General features: G+C 32.6%; 3 protein-coding genes across 4 annotated transcripts; 1 reads left to right on the plus strand and 2 right to left on the minus strand.

Moving 5' to 3' along the window:
* Positions 1 to 1,146: 1,146 nt before the first annotated feature.
* Positions 1,147 to 8,057, minus strand: LOC128189389 (cyclin N-terminal domain-containing protein 1-like). 2 transcript variants are annotated; one of them, XM_052860985.1, is made up of 8 exons: positions 7,960 to 8,057; positions 7,685 to 7,827; positions 7,109 to 7,212; positions 5,829 to 5,994; positions 5,349 to 5,526; positions 2,924 to 3,068; positions 2,537 to 2,633; positions 1,147 to 1,909 (listed from the first exon to the last, which is right to left on the minus strand). In XM_052860985.1, the coding sequence occupies exons 2-8, from the start codon at positions 7,823 to 7,825 to the stop codon at positions 1,817 to 1,819; spliced, it is 924 nt and encodes a 307-aa protein (XP_052716945.1). In that variant the 5' UTR covers positions 7,826 to 7,827; positions 7,960 to 8,057; the 3' UTR covers positions 1,147 to 1,816. The 2 variants fall into 2 exon arrangements, with proteins under 2 accessions (XP_052716945.1, XP_052716946.1); XM_052860986.1 differs by having other exon boundaries at positions 5,349 to 5,511; positions 7,960 to 8,055.
* On the plus strand, positions 8,037 to 14,255 carry LOC128189388 (uncharacterized). The gene is made up of 5 exons (XM_052860984.1): positions 8,037 to 8,093; positions 9,556 to 10,164; positions 10,387 to 10,503; positions 10,772 to 11,264; positions 12,032 to 14,255. Exons 2-5 carry the CDS (start codon positions 9,667 to 9,669, stop codon positions 12,049 to 12,051), a joined length of 1,128 nt encoding a protein of 375 aa, XP_052716944.1. The 5' UTR covers positions 8,037 to 8,093; positions 9,556 to 9,666; the 3' UTR covers positions 12,052 to 14,255.
* A 505-nt stretch (positions 14,256 to 14,760) lies between these two features.
* Positions 14,761 to 16,010, minus strand: LOC128188640 (signal peptidase complex subunit 1-like). The gene is made up of 4 exons (XM_052859806.1): positions 15,851 to 16,010; positions 15,620 to 15,679; positions 15,405 to 15,491; positions 14,761 to 15,296 (listed from the first exon to the last, which is right to left on the minus strand). The coding sequence occupies exons 1-4, from the start codon at positions 15,902 to 15,904 to the stop codon at positions 15,162 to 15,164; spliced, it is 336 nt and encodes a 111-aa protein (XP_052715766.1). The 5' UTR covers positions 15,905 to 16,010; the 3' UTR covers positions 14,761 to 15,161.
* Positions 16,011 to 16,032: the final 22 nt, after the last annotated feature.

Below are 16,032 nucleotides of genomic sequence, written 5' to 3' on the forward strand. Positions count from 1 at the left end.
CAGCCTTAACAGGATTGGTCCCGGGGTATTTATTTAGTGAATATTAAGAGATATAAATTAAATACTGGAAGTGCTTTTATGTGCAGCAAAGGATTTATGTTGTTATCAAACATACATCTAATGATATAGAATTTTAAAGACTGGTCTTAATAAAGGGACACAACTCTGTTACACAGAATTTTGTTATTTTGTTCATTTTTTTGTAGCTATGAAATATGTTATTGACTCAACAGATATATATAACAATAATTAAAGATTTTCCAAATCGTCTTTTTCTACTAGAGAAGCCTATTAATTATTATCAGTACTTCAAATGTAATAACCATGCACATGGCCTTAAATGATCGGTTGAGTATTAAGCAATACTGTACACATTAAATATAACTTTGCATAAAAACACTAAAAAAGCAACTTCTTCAAATTTCTTTTTAAAATATATATATTTGAAGGCCTAATTTTAGATAAATTAATTGATCATATACAGGATGTAACAAAGAGGCTGCGAATGACCCCAGCGCACATACTTCTTCCAATTCATTTGGCAAGAAAAAACACTGGTCTAAGAGAGAGAGACTATTGAAGAAGTTCTCATTTTAATATTAACCATTTTGGTAGTTCAAAACCACTCATGAATACAAGGGCATCAGAGACACTTCGTTGTCAAGGAATTCTGATCCCCCTATATATAGCTACCATATACATTGAGATGTAGAGTTTATATCGACGCATTGTACAGGGGACTAGATGGAAATTGGAAATAGTGAAGTTTAAACATTTAAAAAAACCAGCTAGATTTTACAATACTATTTTCACTCAGATAATTTTCTCCTATATGTGTAATTTTTATGTAAAATTGACCCCACCCTCTACAATTATAATCATAGCTCTAACTTTGACACTAAGTGTTAATTCTAATATACATACCGGTATGTGAAACATCCTCATACATGTACTAGATTCTTTTTAAAATGATTTAAAAGATTCCTTTTGCTGTCTGTCTAAAATACTGTACAATAGCTTGCTTCTAAATAATTAAATTCAGCCCTTATTCTTTAGAAGAATTAAAAAGTTATACATGTATTTATTTCTGTGATAGATTTTCAACCACTTTAATGTCAGACCCATTTGGTGGATTTGAACAATTAAATCTATCAGGAAAGTCATGTAAAAATTTTGATGTTACGAATGACTTCTAAAATACACTACACCCTATAAGTACCATATATAGTAGTTTTAATTTTTATAAAAATAATTATATCTTCCCTTTGAAGGAGGACTGGTCCTTTTTTTCAACACATTATTTAATCTTTTTTTTAACACATTATTGAAAATTTAACGTTTTCAGATAGTCACTTGACAAAATTGATCAGAAAAGCTTAGATGAGCTTTCAGCTCAGTTGAGCTAAAATGTACAATGAACTTTTAGCAATTACAGAAACTATAAAATACAGGTATACATGTAAACTATCACATTTATCTCAAAAATATCACAGACAGAGATATGGCATGTCTTGCATGCTTAAACAAAATAAATATGATACTTTCCACAAAATATATATGAGTAGAATGTACACAATATTATTTATCACATACAGAGTGTATACTTGTAGTATGATAATTTTCCAGTATAAAAAAAGTGGAATGGTGTTATGGCATACATACTCAATGCAAAGTAACAAAGCTTTAACAAGTGCTCATTAGGGACCCAAGAAAAGCACTATATAAGCTTGATAGTCAGTGATTATTTAAAGTAACGTTTTCTTGAGGTTTTTTATGGCCTATATAAGCTAGCTTATATATGCAAGTACCACAGCATTTACTCCTCTTCTACCAATTGAATTAAAACAGAGGTGAAGTCTATGATGTCATTCTGAGAAATTCTTGTGATCCTGCTCAGCTCTTCAATCATCTACAAAATTGCAACATATAAAAACCATTATTTTCATGCATCTTTGTTGGAATTTTTAAACATATTTTTTTCTCTAAATCTTGCCAGTCCAGACTCTGATTGATATACCAGACTGTAACTGTCAGACTACTTCTTAACTGTATTAATAAATGATGACTACTTTTTAAGATCCAAAATAATGAGTTTAAATTATATACATAAAAAAAAGTCGTTGGGACTTCAAACTCACTTAGACATATCAATGGTAAACTCTTAATATCAAGATATTAAAGTTCAACTGTATTATGTTGGCTCAGCTTTTATGGATATTCCTTGCATATGCTTACATGCAATATACATGAACATAGAAAATGCAATTGTGAAAAATAAATGCCACAACTTGCACCAACACCATTTTTGCTAGCCAAGGGTTTCTGATCCGCACTGCTCCTCAAGAACAGATTGTGAGGAGCGTTGCGGATCAGAGACCATTGGCTAGCGAAGATGGCACAATATGAGTATTCAATGAATATAATATATCTTGTGTCTGTTTTATTTTATATTACAGCATTAAACTGAATGAGTTAGTATCAAAATTACGGTAAGCTACACTGACTTACATAAATGTAAACAAATAACAAATAATACCTCATCAGCTTTGTCATGTTGTACCATGAAAACTGCACCACCTATTATAGATGCTCCAAGCAAAAGTTGGTCTGCTTTCACTTTTTGAAACTTTTTTCTAGAAGAATAATAATGTACTGATTCACATAAAGTAAATGGCTTAAAACTAATGTTGCTGCAGGTATAAATAAATCATTTTTTTTTTTAAATACTTTCTACAAATCAAGAAGTTCCAGTAAAAAAACCCCATCTCGTTCCAGTAGAAAAAAAACCCCACCTCCTGGCCCTCTGATATCAATACCTTTTTAATTGAGAGAGAGAGAGAGAGAGAGAGCAAGAGAGAGAGAGAGAGAGAGAGAGAGAGAGAGAGAGAGAGGGTCAATTTAAGGGCCCATATTTAGTTATTACTTGTGCTCTGTTGATTGTATACTTGATGAACAAGTAACTTCAGACAAAATCTTGTAAAAAGCATGGTACTTCAAGTACAGCAAGTCTAATAGCTTGGTTGCAACATAGTAATAGGTTTTCACTTCTGCTTCTGTGTTATTGCAACCTAAAATATAGATTCAATACATTCAAGGTCAATGCATACATACAGGCAGTTATTAGGTCTGATTAAGGCTGGACCAATGTAAAAGATGCTAGACTACATTGAGATAGTGACCATCTCAAAGGTCCCCCCTTACATAGTGGACAATAGGATGAAAAGAATTTCAGAGAATTTTGCTTTGACCTTGACCTATAACTTTGAAATATTCCAGCTGGCATAGATTTTCTAATTCAATCTCATTACCCTTTACATACAGGCAATCTTGTATCAATATGAACAGATTAACCAAATGGGAAATAATCTATGGTCTAAAACTGATTATAGAGAGATCTGATATGACCTTTACATTGACTTGATTCACATTAACCAAAGAGCTCTGCTTAAGTAAAGAATTAGCTAAAAAGGTCTACGTGGAGAGTATATATATGCTCTTAAAAAAGGTAACTCTCTATAGCTCGAAGTCCATGGGACCGAGGAAAAAGTTCGAGGTTTCAAGAGTTCGAGTTTTCAAGAGGTCGGAATATTCCGGGTTGACCGATAGGTTTTAAAATTAGTCTTACCGGATGTTATGATTAAGCCATTTATTTAGTGCTAACCTTACGCACGTGCTTAAACAACGTTTTCTTTTCAGTTGAATATACAAACCTGCATATTTTAAAAATTAAGTAAAAACAAATATTGAATTAATTCATGGTACACTGCAATTACTTGTTTTATGCATCATATTATGATCAGATTGCTCAATACTACTCTACTGCAAGACGACATGTTATAAGTTAAATAAATGAATATCACCATGATCACAAATTGTTCCCACTGTACGAGTCCTTCACCAGTTGTAAGAACTTGTTCCGCAATAATCATTATAACGCCAATGATGCTGATAAGCATAATTTCTACATTTTTATAATTCTTAAATTTTCACCATGGCTCAAAATTATCTTTTCGTCTCCAATAATTTCTCATTTCCACTGTGTCTCCAGATTATCGCATAACGGTTTGTGTAAATTATAGATTAGGTATCGATATGGCCAATCATCAAACAATTATCACCTTGCAGGAAAAGTGTCGCCTGAATAAACAACCCGTGACACGGGTCACCCGTCTAACGCCTGGAGCCATTTAAATGACCAAGTAGGTGTTAATTAGGTAACGCTTGGATATATACAGCCACTTCGAGGTATCGAGAGTAAAAAAACTATAGATTATGAATAACGGGACTGCAGTTTGACTTCGAGGGATCAAGGGTTTCGAGAGATCAAGAGTTCGAGATTTCAAGAGTAAATTTGCTTAGTTATATAGGGAAAAAAATCGGGACCCTAGACTCACTTCGAGCGATCGAAGTTCGAGCCATCGAGAGTTACCTGTATTTGATCTGATATGACCTTGACACTTGATCTACAAACATCATTCAAAGTCACTACATACTATTTTATCAAAGGCACCATATGGTGAAGTATGAGCCAGATTTGAGCAAAGGGAGAAAAGATATGCTCTGGACATCGATTTTATCTATAATTCTGCTATGAATTTAACCTTAGACCTAGAAAAATAGTTCAAGGTCACTGCACACCCTTACGTATGAGCAAGATTGGGTCAAGGGGAGAGAAGATATGCTCCGGACAAGCGATCTTGGATGGACAGACTGATGGAAAGACAGACAAACAGATGGACAGACTGATCACTATAGGGCACTCGCAGAGTGGGACCCTAATAATTTTATAAAACTGGATTTAAAACAGATAAGCTACAACCTTCACATCTGACATAGAAACATGGTTTAAGGTAATGCATACCCTTTTCACTCAAGCACTATTAATGTAAACCAGGTAGGGCAAAGGAAAGAGAATACAAGGGTGGCAGAATTTTTTCAGATCAGATTTTACCTAGAAACTCCATTCAAGGTCACTGTACATTCTTGTACCAAAAGTGCTCTGTGGGTGTAGTATGAGCAAGATTTGGACAAGGATTTTTCATACAATGGAAATAGTTATCAATAGTTTCATGTGATTTATTCCTTATAGATAAGCAGGATAACTGAATGACCTCTAGAGTCTGCTTAATTGTGACAGCTCAATTAAGTTTATGTTAAGTTTTTTTTTTAATAAAAGACAGTATATATTTATTGTCGATTTAGCAAAGCATATCTTTTAAATAAATAATTTGATCATTTGACCACTGAAATGCCAATTTGTATAAACTCATTTCATCTTAATTTTGAAATCCATTCTATTTCAATGTATAGATCAAAACCAATCTGAATGAATAATACAGTTAGATTACCTAATATTTCGAGCATAGTTTCTATATAAACAATAGGTGTTGGTTCTGTTACTTGAAATTTCAGAGTCTTCAGCACTCTTAGCTCTGACTGAAGAAGACTTTCTGATGCATAACGGTAACCACAGTCTCTGAGAAATCGTTTGGCTCTGTTGATGGAGACTACCTGAAGCAAAAACGCCTGATAGGCAATGACCGCAATGAAAAACTATTGTACACAATGTACAAATGCAATGTACAGATTGCAATGCATTGAAATATCAAATGCTTAAGCTTCCTCTTTTACCATGAATCTCCTTGTATTTATATTGTCATATCATATATTATTACGTTCAAACTTCAAAGTACATGCTCTTTCAATAGGCTTACACATATAATACTTCAGCAATAAAAATTAAAATTTTATAAGTCAAAAATGAGTTTTATATGCTACCACACATACTTCATCTCATACACCTGGTATATCTCTGTCAGAAATCGTACCTTATAGTGTGATGTTAATTTACTGGCTATCTGGCAGCAGGACACAATACGAAGCAGAACTTGGTTTGACACCCCTTCCTGGATCTTTTGCCATTCTTTCATTTGCTTTTTCTTTGGTAATTTTAAGACATGATCCCGCAAATCCTGAATGTGATTGTACAAAAACCTGAAAAAACCCTGATATTTACCAGTAACATGTTCCGGTATATTTGATGTAAAAAAAAGAAAACTCCATAAACCATCATTAGTTTTAACTTATAATGCTATTCTATTACTAAGGGTATTTATCAATGAAAATTATGATTGATCATTTTTTCATAAACCCCGAAAACTTTTAAAATAATCAATACATAATTTTAAAATGTAAGGATCCCGTTGAATTAGACAACACGGAAATGGTGACCATCTCAAAGGGCCCCACTTTAATACCCCAATAATGGACATTAGAATGAAAAGCATTTCAGAGAATTTTGCTTTGACCTTAACTATAACTTATAAATTTTCCAGCTGGCATAAAACTTTTAATCCAGTCTCATTACCTCTTACATACAGGTATATTTTTGTTCAACCTGAGGAATTAAGATTAAGCAAATGGGAAAAAATCTAAGGTCTAAAACTGATTTTAAAAAGATTTGCTATGACCTTCATAAAGTCACTGCACACCCTTAACCCCCAAACTCTGTTAATGTGAGAAGGAGCCAAATAGGGCCAAGTGAAGAGCATATATATATGCTCTAAAAAAAGAATGTTGCGTGATCCAATATGACCTTGACACTTGACCTACAACAACATTCAAGGTCACTGCACACCCTTTGATCATGTGTACTCTGTGACTGAAGTATGGGCTAGATTAGACCAAAGCCCCTGAAAAGGAGAAAAGATATGCTCCAGACTAGGATTTTTCATATAGTTCAGCTCTGACCTTCACATTTGACCTTGAAACTCGGTTCAAGATCACTGCACACTCTTTACTCAAAAGCTCTGTTTATGTAAAGTATGAACCAAATAGGGCTAAGTGGAAAGTATATATGCTCTGAAAAATTTTTTTTTTGCACGATCCAATATGACCTTGACCCTAAACCTTCAAACTTCATTCAACGTCACTGCACACCCTTTGACCAATGGCGCTCTGTGGGTGAGCCAGATTGGACTCACCCACAGCATATTTAATTTCAATATTTTCACCCAAAATATTGGGTGAGAAGATATGCTACAGACAAGGATTTTCCATAATTATATTTCTGTATAATTTATACAAAGTTATTACTATTCTTGCTTACCTGTCAAAAAGCTCAATGGCCAGATATTTTGCCTCCAGGGCTATCTTCAGCTTTTCAGCTGCATACATAATGGTTTCCACAGCATTTAGTTGCTTAAACAATCCCTTAAAAAATTCAAAGTAGCATAATTTGGACATTCAGTGATAATATTAATAAGCATTAATTATAAATCTCTTGTACAGCAATAAAATCAGAATTCGATTGATCTTAAGTATCATCTAAATACCAGGTCTACATGAACATGTAACAAATACAGTAGAACTCTGAATGTAAAAAACAATATGAAAATGGCCAAATTTTGTGTTCTGATCCTTGTGCTGGACTCCAGTTTATAGTAGAGTACGTATCAAGACCAATTTAAATTACACAGCTAAGATATTTGATACTCTGAAACATTCAACCTTGTGTTTTGCTGTATTTGGTAAGTCACTGTCAGCTGATGCTCTATCAACTGAGCTACATCTGACACCAGAATTGAACTGGTCTAACAGTCCACAGCTCTTTAGGATCCATTCGACAGCTCCCCACTAGGCCTAATGAAAAGCTGTCAGCTGTGTATTTTTTAAATCAACATACCTGTTTTGAATGTGCTTGGTTGATAAACAAAGTATTTTTCTTAGCCAAATTTATCAGCCAATCTTGTAAAATTTCCGTTTCCATTGCAAATTCATGATTAAAAAGAGGTTCAATTGGAGACGCAAATATATCTCTCTCCATCGCTGAAAAAGGAGTGAAAACTGCAATGGATTAGCTTCGGTTTATTGTTTTAAGTGACATGTGAATAAAAAATTCATCAGAGCAGACAGTGTGTATGTTGTATTTAATGTAGGCCTAATATATAGATGACTTACTCAATCTGTTTATGGTATCGTCTGCTTAGACCGTCGGGATTTTCCGATCGGGATTTTTTAACTTTTACTGTTAAAACCATACATCCGGTTTCAGACGACGGAGGATCTGCGATTAATGTTGATATTTTTGCGAGGTAAAACTGTAAGATTTGTTTTAGTTTTTTTTTATATGTATGCATAGATATTTTGAACATTATAACAATACCTTCCTTGAAATTAGAAATGTTAAGAAATAGAACATTTGATAGAGTCAAATAACACTATAATTATTTATTGCACTCAGAGACATAAAAAACAAATATTATGAGCAGACCCTATGATATCGCGGTAGTTAAATCATTTTGACGAAAAATCTATCAATACTGAAATATTTCCAGAAACTAATGTTATTGTGAATTTTCTCTATTATATACCTCAATGATGTTCAGCGTACCTCTGTTTACTATGTCTAAAAATATCCCGACGACAAATGTCAATATTTCAGCTGGTGCTACCATGCGTAAACAGAAATACCGCGATACCATAGCATACCATACATAGAACCCGCGATATGATAGGAAACAAGTATATCTTCATTAAACCTTATTGCTAAAAGAATGGAAATGATGATTTTTAAACAACCAAGGTTGATTTGTTTACGATGATACAGTGAGGTCTTTGGAGAAGTAGATAGGCATAGTCTTCATCCATTGAAGGCTATGCCTGTCCACCTCTCAAAAGAGAATAACATTAGGCCTACAGCTAATTGGAAATATCTTACATTTTCCTGGCTTTTTTAACGAATGAATATTGTACAGGCTAGGGAAACATTAGAACCCGGGCCTTTACGAAAGCTGGAAATTCACCGTCTCAGACTGGAAGCGGCATAGTTAGGGCTCAATTTTAAATAGCTAGTACATATTTAAACTCAATAATATGGGTACCTCTCATCCACGAAATAACATCCTCCACTAATTGAAAAATCATTATAATAACGTCATATTCCCTTTTGCAGATATAAATATATAAGAATACACGAAATTACGTCCCCACGAACCTGTAAAATTTAAGCCATCCATGAAAATTGGCCCCCACGAAATTTAATGTTTCAACAGTAATTTTATTGCACATTTTGATAATCACACTGATAAGCAGTAATGTTGTTGACCTATTTTCTCGCAAGAATTAAAAAATGCACAAAATCACAACAGTTTGTTAGAATGTGTTCCACAGTCTGTTTATGGGATGTAAGGACCCAGTAAAGTGTTATTAGTGGGCAATAAAATCGTAGTTTTATTAACTACATGTAGCTGTGAGTGAAAAATTTGATTCAACTCATAAATATTTAAAATTGAGCCAAGAATGCCGCTTGATGCAATTTCCAATTTTAGTAACGGCACCGGTTCTGACATTTTCCTGGCATGTCATTGAAATATAAAAATATAAATATAAAAATCGTTAAAAAAGCCAAGAAAATGTCTCATATTTCGGACTAGCTTAATCAATAACTATATTCCACCTTGTGTACAATCTTTTGATTGTGTAATGGTACACATCCAGTGCATGTTTTTTTTACACTGTTGATATAATTAAACACTCAGGCTTATTTCTTTGCAGATTTTCAAAATGTAAGATATCCAGAATCTATCCAGTATATATGGAGAAATGGGCAGTCATTTTGTCATTCCTCACCGTCTCTATATTTATGGCTAACACAGAATCCATGTAATGCAAGAATTGTTAAGTGCTCTCCAGAACCTGTGCCAAAAGTGGAAAAGCATTAGTCTGAGGGAACAGATGAAAACCAAAAACTTTTATATTATGCTAGCCTTCTTGGCAGCAACATCAATGTCCTTATGGTTGCTAAGTAATCCCACTCCTAATTTCAACACAATTGTTGCACAAACCCATAAACAGATCAACAATTTCAAGAATATCCCCAGCAACATTCGAAGCTCAAGCCAAGAAAATTTTCATGTGGATTTAAAATTACTCGGAAAGCTAGGATTTGATGTTGACCCAACTGACCCAGAGATGGTAATGAAGTACAGTGAGGAAGAATTGAAGAGGATTAAAGCAACAATTAACAGACCTGTCATTGCTATTCCAGCTCTTCCTAAATCTTTTGATAAAACGCTAATTCTTGTCAAATCAGCCAGCAAATTTCTACCAGATGTTCCTGTTGTCATTTTTGATCTTGGCATAAGTTATCAAAAACATTTACAGGTACGCAAGGGAACAAGGAACTTTTCATTTGATTAATATACCTAGGCTTTTATATTTATAAAAAAAAATATTTAAAAAAAAAAATGTTATTTACAGTTTGTTAAAAATTTGTGTAGAAATGCATGCAACATTAGTTCCTATTGTATGCTTTGTTAAAATACATTGAAAAATAAGTAAGAGACTATTTTGCATAAATATGGTATTTGGTTTTTTTCTGAACAGTTGAGTATTCATTGCAACAAGACTTCATCCTGTACATTAAAAATGTTTGAGTTTGATGAATATCCATCTCATCTTCGAGATCTCTCTGTTCCAAGCTACAGACCCATTCTCATACAGGTGAGATATATAGTATCTGTGATATAACCACAGATACTAAACCTTTTAAGAAGGTGAATTATTTACAATACAAGTATTGTACTGAATCATTTTTTTTCACTCACTCTATCATCATTTTTCACATATTTGTATACGTTTTTATTGTAGTTTTGTGAAAAAAATCTTTTTTTTTATATACCGGTACAATAACAAGTATATGTAAGCTACATTTTTTATTTTTGCACGAATATTAAAATACTAGTTTATGAATATATATTTTATTTTTCAGAAACTGTTGAATGATAATGGCACTGTGATATGGGTTGAGCCTTCAGGTTACAGTTTTATATCTGGTGATATTAAACCTCTACTGAGGAGAGCACAGGAAACTGGAATCATCGCATGGACAAGTAAAGATCCTGTCTCAACCATAACGTACGACAAAATGTATAAATACTTCAAAGCTTCGGCAGAACAGTATTATTTCTTAGAGACAGCCTATACTAACCAATTGATTCTGCACAACAGTGAAAATCTGCACAATAAAGTGATGCTTCCTTGGGTGAAATGTGCGCTGTCATCTGACTGTATAAACCCTGTAGGAGCCTCAAACACGGGGTGCACAGACAGGAAACCTTTATATCTGTACAGGGGCTGCCACAAATATGATGTGGCTGCTTTAAATATAATTCTCGGACAAGTTTTTGATTATGATGAATCAAGGTACAAAACAAAAGAAAAATTGTTTGGAATTCTAGAGGAGAAAAAGTCTACGATACCAGGTAATATGACCAGCCCAATGCCCCATATGGTTTCATTATCTAAGACTAGTTCACATGTATTGTCCCAACATTTGTCATTCATTCTGACATGTTTATACATGTATATGTATGTACAGGTGTGCTGAATTTTAGACAATTATTTGGGGTAAAATGCCATGGGTCTTATTATCTCAAACATTAAGAGGTTTCTCTGTGAGGTATTTGTTGAAAGAAGCATGGCTGTTCAAATATTTTGAATACAATGCCAAATAGCAGTGTATATTAAGTTTTGTTTGTGTGTCACAAATAATGAGATGTGCAAATGACCTTGAACCAATTTTCTTACTCAAAGGTGAAGGTTAGAAAACCTCTCTTTAAAATCCTGTCCGAGGTGGCACATTTTTCTTCCCTTTGTTCAGCTGGGCTACAATTTCCCACGTAAAGTGCCCTTGGATTCATGGTGTGCAGTGATCTTAAACAGTTTTCAAAAATTAATGTAAAACTGGCAATAAAACCAATGCATCTGAGATTACCCTTTGAAACTGATTTGGTGCATACCATACTCTAGCTATTTAGTTTTTGCAAAGGAGTTCTGATTTTCAAATTTCATTTACTGGTATTCGTTTGCATGTATGCAATATTCTTGATCATAAATACTTCATTTCTAATTTACCTGTACAATGATTACTTCCCTTTTTCATTAAAAGCAACCTATTGTACTTTAATTTTGCATGACAGCATGGTCTTCTTCGGGAGCTTAACATTTTTATTCTTTTTTTTATTTTCAGGGAGTCCAATGCATGCCTGAGTTTGGATGAGTATTTATTCATTGCAAGAAATGTCTTATGTTTATGGTTTGAATGGGATTGATATGGTGCAATAGTTATTGTTAGACTGTGAAATATGTTCAAATACATGATTGTATATGATAGCCATAGCAAGTCTGCATGCGAGGTCAAAAAGCAACTTTGCAAATTTATATATTCCATTATTTACCAGTACATGTACTATGTTTGACAACAATTTTATAGTAAAACATAAAGATGTTAAAATTCTTAAAAACTTCTTGTAGAAAAAAAGGAAATACCCGGTACTGTACTCCATTCATTATGAGTACACGTAAATGCTTATATTTTATATAATATAGATAGTGTAGGTGTAGAAAAAAATTTTGATCAAAAATTAATTAACTACAGTTGTTCATATTTGTTGAATACCATTCTACTACCCCACAAGCTGAAAAAATTATGTTTCTCATACTGTGTATTAACATTTTCAATGATTAGGGTTATTTACTGCTAAAATAATTGTAAATAAAATTCTATATTTGTCATACTTCAACAAGACGATGTATTCAGTGGTTCCCAGTTCAAACCTCTCTCCAAGTTTACATACAGTAACCCAGAACCTTTGTTAAAATTTGATAGAATCAGGTGTTGTAGAAATAGTATATATATTTATTGGTAATGAAAACATATACCGTATATATATATACACTAAATGTACATGAAAGGTTTAAATTGATGATTGAAGTGTAGTGTAATTTAGTGCTTAAATTGCATCTGTTGCATCAAAAGTTTTACAGGTTGCAAATTGATTTTATATAAATTAATTCATGATGGTAAGATTTGTTGAATGATAGCAGTATACTTGTGAATGTAAATTTAAATAATTGTTGTTATCTAGCGATTTCACCTAAAATTAAAAATACATGTTCTACATACCATGTAAATATTCATGTATACCATTGCTTTTGAGTTTTAGTTGAATTTGAATTCACTATAATTATAATATTCATTACGTTGTACATATAAATTAATTTAATCTTAGTTACATAACAATCTGAAATGTAAATCAGTCTGATTAAAAATCAGATCCTTGATCATCTCCTTATTTTTTTATCGTTGCAATGCATATATTTATACTACAGAGTATATGGAAAATGCATGATATATGTAGACATTTTAAGACGGCATGTACCAATTTTTTTATTGTTTGTGAAGCAAAGAATGATTGTATTTGATTCAGAAGATTTCTGATAAATTAAAGGTTGCTACATTTGTAAATATGTTTGAACAGTCTGTGTTTCTCTATTTCTTGATTTCTAGCAGTATAATGCTATCTATGGCTCCTTGTGTAGTAAAGAATTTTAAGGTGGTATTGGACACCTTTAGATATCAAGGTGGTTGAGCAAATAATTAAATTGTAAATTTGTACAATAATGTGCATTGAGAAAACTCCTTTTTTTTTTATGTAAAAAAAAGTAAAACCCCCCAGCAGGTTTTAAACGTGTAACTACGAGATCAGAAGTTAAAGCTTACATGTATAAGCTGTAAAAGTGTTTGAACTCAAATTTTTATATCGTTTCTTAGGAAAGAGAGCACCGAGGTGTTCCATAAATCCCTAAAATCCATAAGAAAATGATGTAACTGAAAAGTGTACAGGCATGGCCATTTTATGAGAAAAAGAAGACATATAATTTTTTTGAGAGGAAATGAATGAATGCATGATTTTTGTGTGGATGTGATAAGTTACACGTACATGAAGTTTTTTCAGAATTTACACACTTAGTTTTGATATCATAGCATCAGAGTAAATATGCATTTTGTGATTCACCGATTTTGACCAATAAAGATTGATTTTCAATTAGATTAATGTATAGTTTAAACAATTCAAATCTAATGTGCAATGATCAAGCTACATTTTATGTATTTTTGTTTGTCAGAATACCTTGATACTAGTCAGTTGTTACTTCATCTTTTTTTTTGGGTTGGAAAAATTGAATTTCCTTTGAATTAAGTATGATTAAAAAATGTTCTATTTGGTATTTAAACTATGGTACATTGTATTGGTCTAGTTAATCTTAATTCTAAAAATCACAACCAAACAAACTTCAAGGTTTCATATTAATAGATGGTTTGTCATTGATTGAATATACTGCCTATACACAAGACAGGTTCTTAATAAATTTGATAGTTACTGTTTTTTGTTAATAAAAAATGGTTAAAAGGTCTCTATTGTTTGTTCTTTTTTAATGTTTGAAGAGGAGCATATGTAAGCTCATTGATTAAGATTTTTACATGTGTGTACTTGTATATTCATGCATTTAAAGACACAACCTTATTTAGTTCCAAAACAAATTTTCACTCTCGCTGGCATCTTTGTTACATACCTTGGAAGATCTTTTGCATGGATTCAGAATCTATCTATTCATTTTAAAGAATCAGTAACTACCAGTAGATCAAGTTTCACATATATAAACAGATCATGTACCAATGGTACTTATCATAATGTACAAATATTCTCCATCAGGAATACTGGGTAATAAAAAAAAAATTTAAATTCTAGCTAAGTTGACAGAAATCCCCTACCTTCATGACTTTATATAAAAAATAGCTAATATGTCTTACAACTGTCTCTTATTTGCTTGTTTGGTGGTATTTAAAATAATAAATTTTGTCACTGAGAATCCACTGTTGATGTTGAAAAGATAAAAATCAAAAGAAAGAATTACCGGTACATATTCAGACATTTATTTTTATATCTTTAATGACAAGTGTCAACATTCTCATATACAAATATTCACATGTAAAAAGCCTTATAGTACATGTATAACTATTGCACTATATATTTCAAGAAGTGAATTCAAATGACTCCATGATTGCTTTACCTAAAATGCATCAGTGATTATGATCTTCAGATTCAATGACAATTTGCATTATTAATATTTAAAAGTAGATAAAAGGGGATGAGATTTTTTCTGAAATGAGATAATCAATTGCAGCACACTAAACGTGTTGCAGAATGATGTTGAATAGTCTTGAAAATCCTCACACAGTCGCAGTCACCTCAGATTCACATACACAAATATTATATCACGTCATAACAACACCAACACCTATTGATTTTGGTCCAAGTTTACTTCTTTTTCTTTGACTTCTGAGAAGTCTGGGATGGAGTACTGGCCTCCTTTTGATCTGATGATGGTTCTGGCCTTTCTTTCTGCCACTGGAGCGGTTTTCGTCTGAACATTGGCCAAGGAGGTAGAGTCAACTAAACAAAGGAACATTCTTTTATTTTGAACATATACATAGAATAAATAATTTTAAGAAAAACAATAGTAAGCTCTCTTTGTGAACTACAGATTGGAGTTTTACTTACAATGCATGATAGCGCAAATCCAGCAAGTAAGATGTACATGGTCTGTGAGAACTGTTGACAGATGTAACCCCAAATGAACCCTACAACCTGCAATGATGAAGATATTATATATTTTAATTTTGATTTAAACATATTTTAACTTTAAAAATCTGCTTTATTTGTAACCATTAATTTCTAATGACATTTTTTGTATTATTTTCTCTTTCACAACTTACCCCAAATAAAATGATGATGACTTGAAATAGCTGTTCTGCTCGCTTCTGTCCCTCATAGTCCTGTAAATAGTTTCATGCAGTATGCTGCTTAACCGTATTTATACATAGAATATGTCTTATACATCAAGGTAAAATAGATAAGTTAATCTTGTTACGAGGAAATTCAAACGCTAACATATGGAGGACATTTACATTAGAATATTTAAAATTGAATAAACGTTATAACACTACCATGTGGCATGGAATCTTCTTAAACGATTCCGGTAGAAACTGCATTAAGTCCATGCTGAAGTCAAAACTTCTTTCCCAAAACTATTCAGAATAAGAATGAAGAGAATGAAAAAGGGAAGTTGTCGTGTAAGTTAAGTGGAGCTCTTCAACGTGGAGAAGTTATGAAAAGTATACAATAACAC

The sequence above is a fragment of the Crassostrea angulata genome, chromosome 6 (genome assembly GCF_025612915.1).
Source record: "Crassostrea angulata isolate pt1a10 chromosome 6, ASM2561291v2, whole genome shotgun sequence".
NCBI classification, from domain to species: Eukaryota; Metazoa; Mollusca; class Bivalvia; order Ostreida; family Ostreidae; genus Magallana; species Magallana angulata.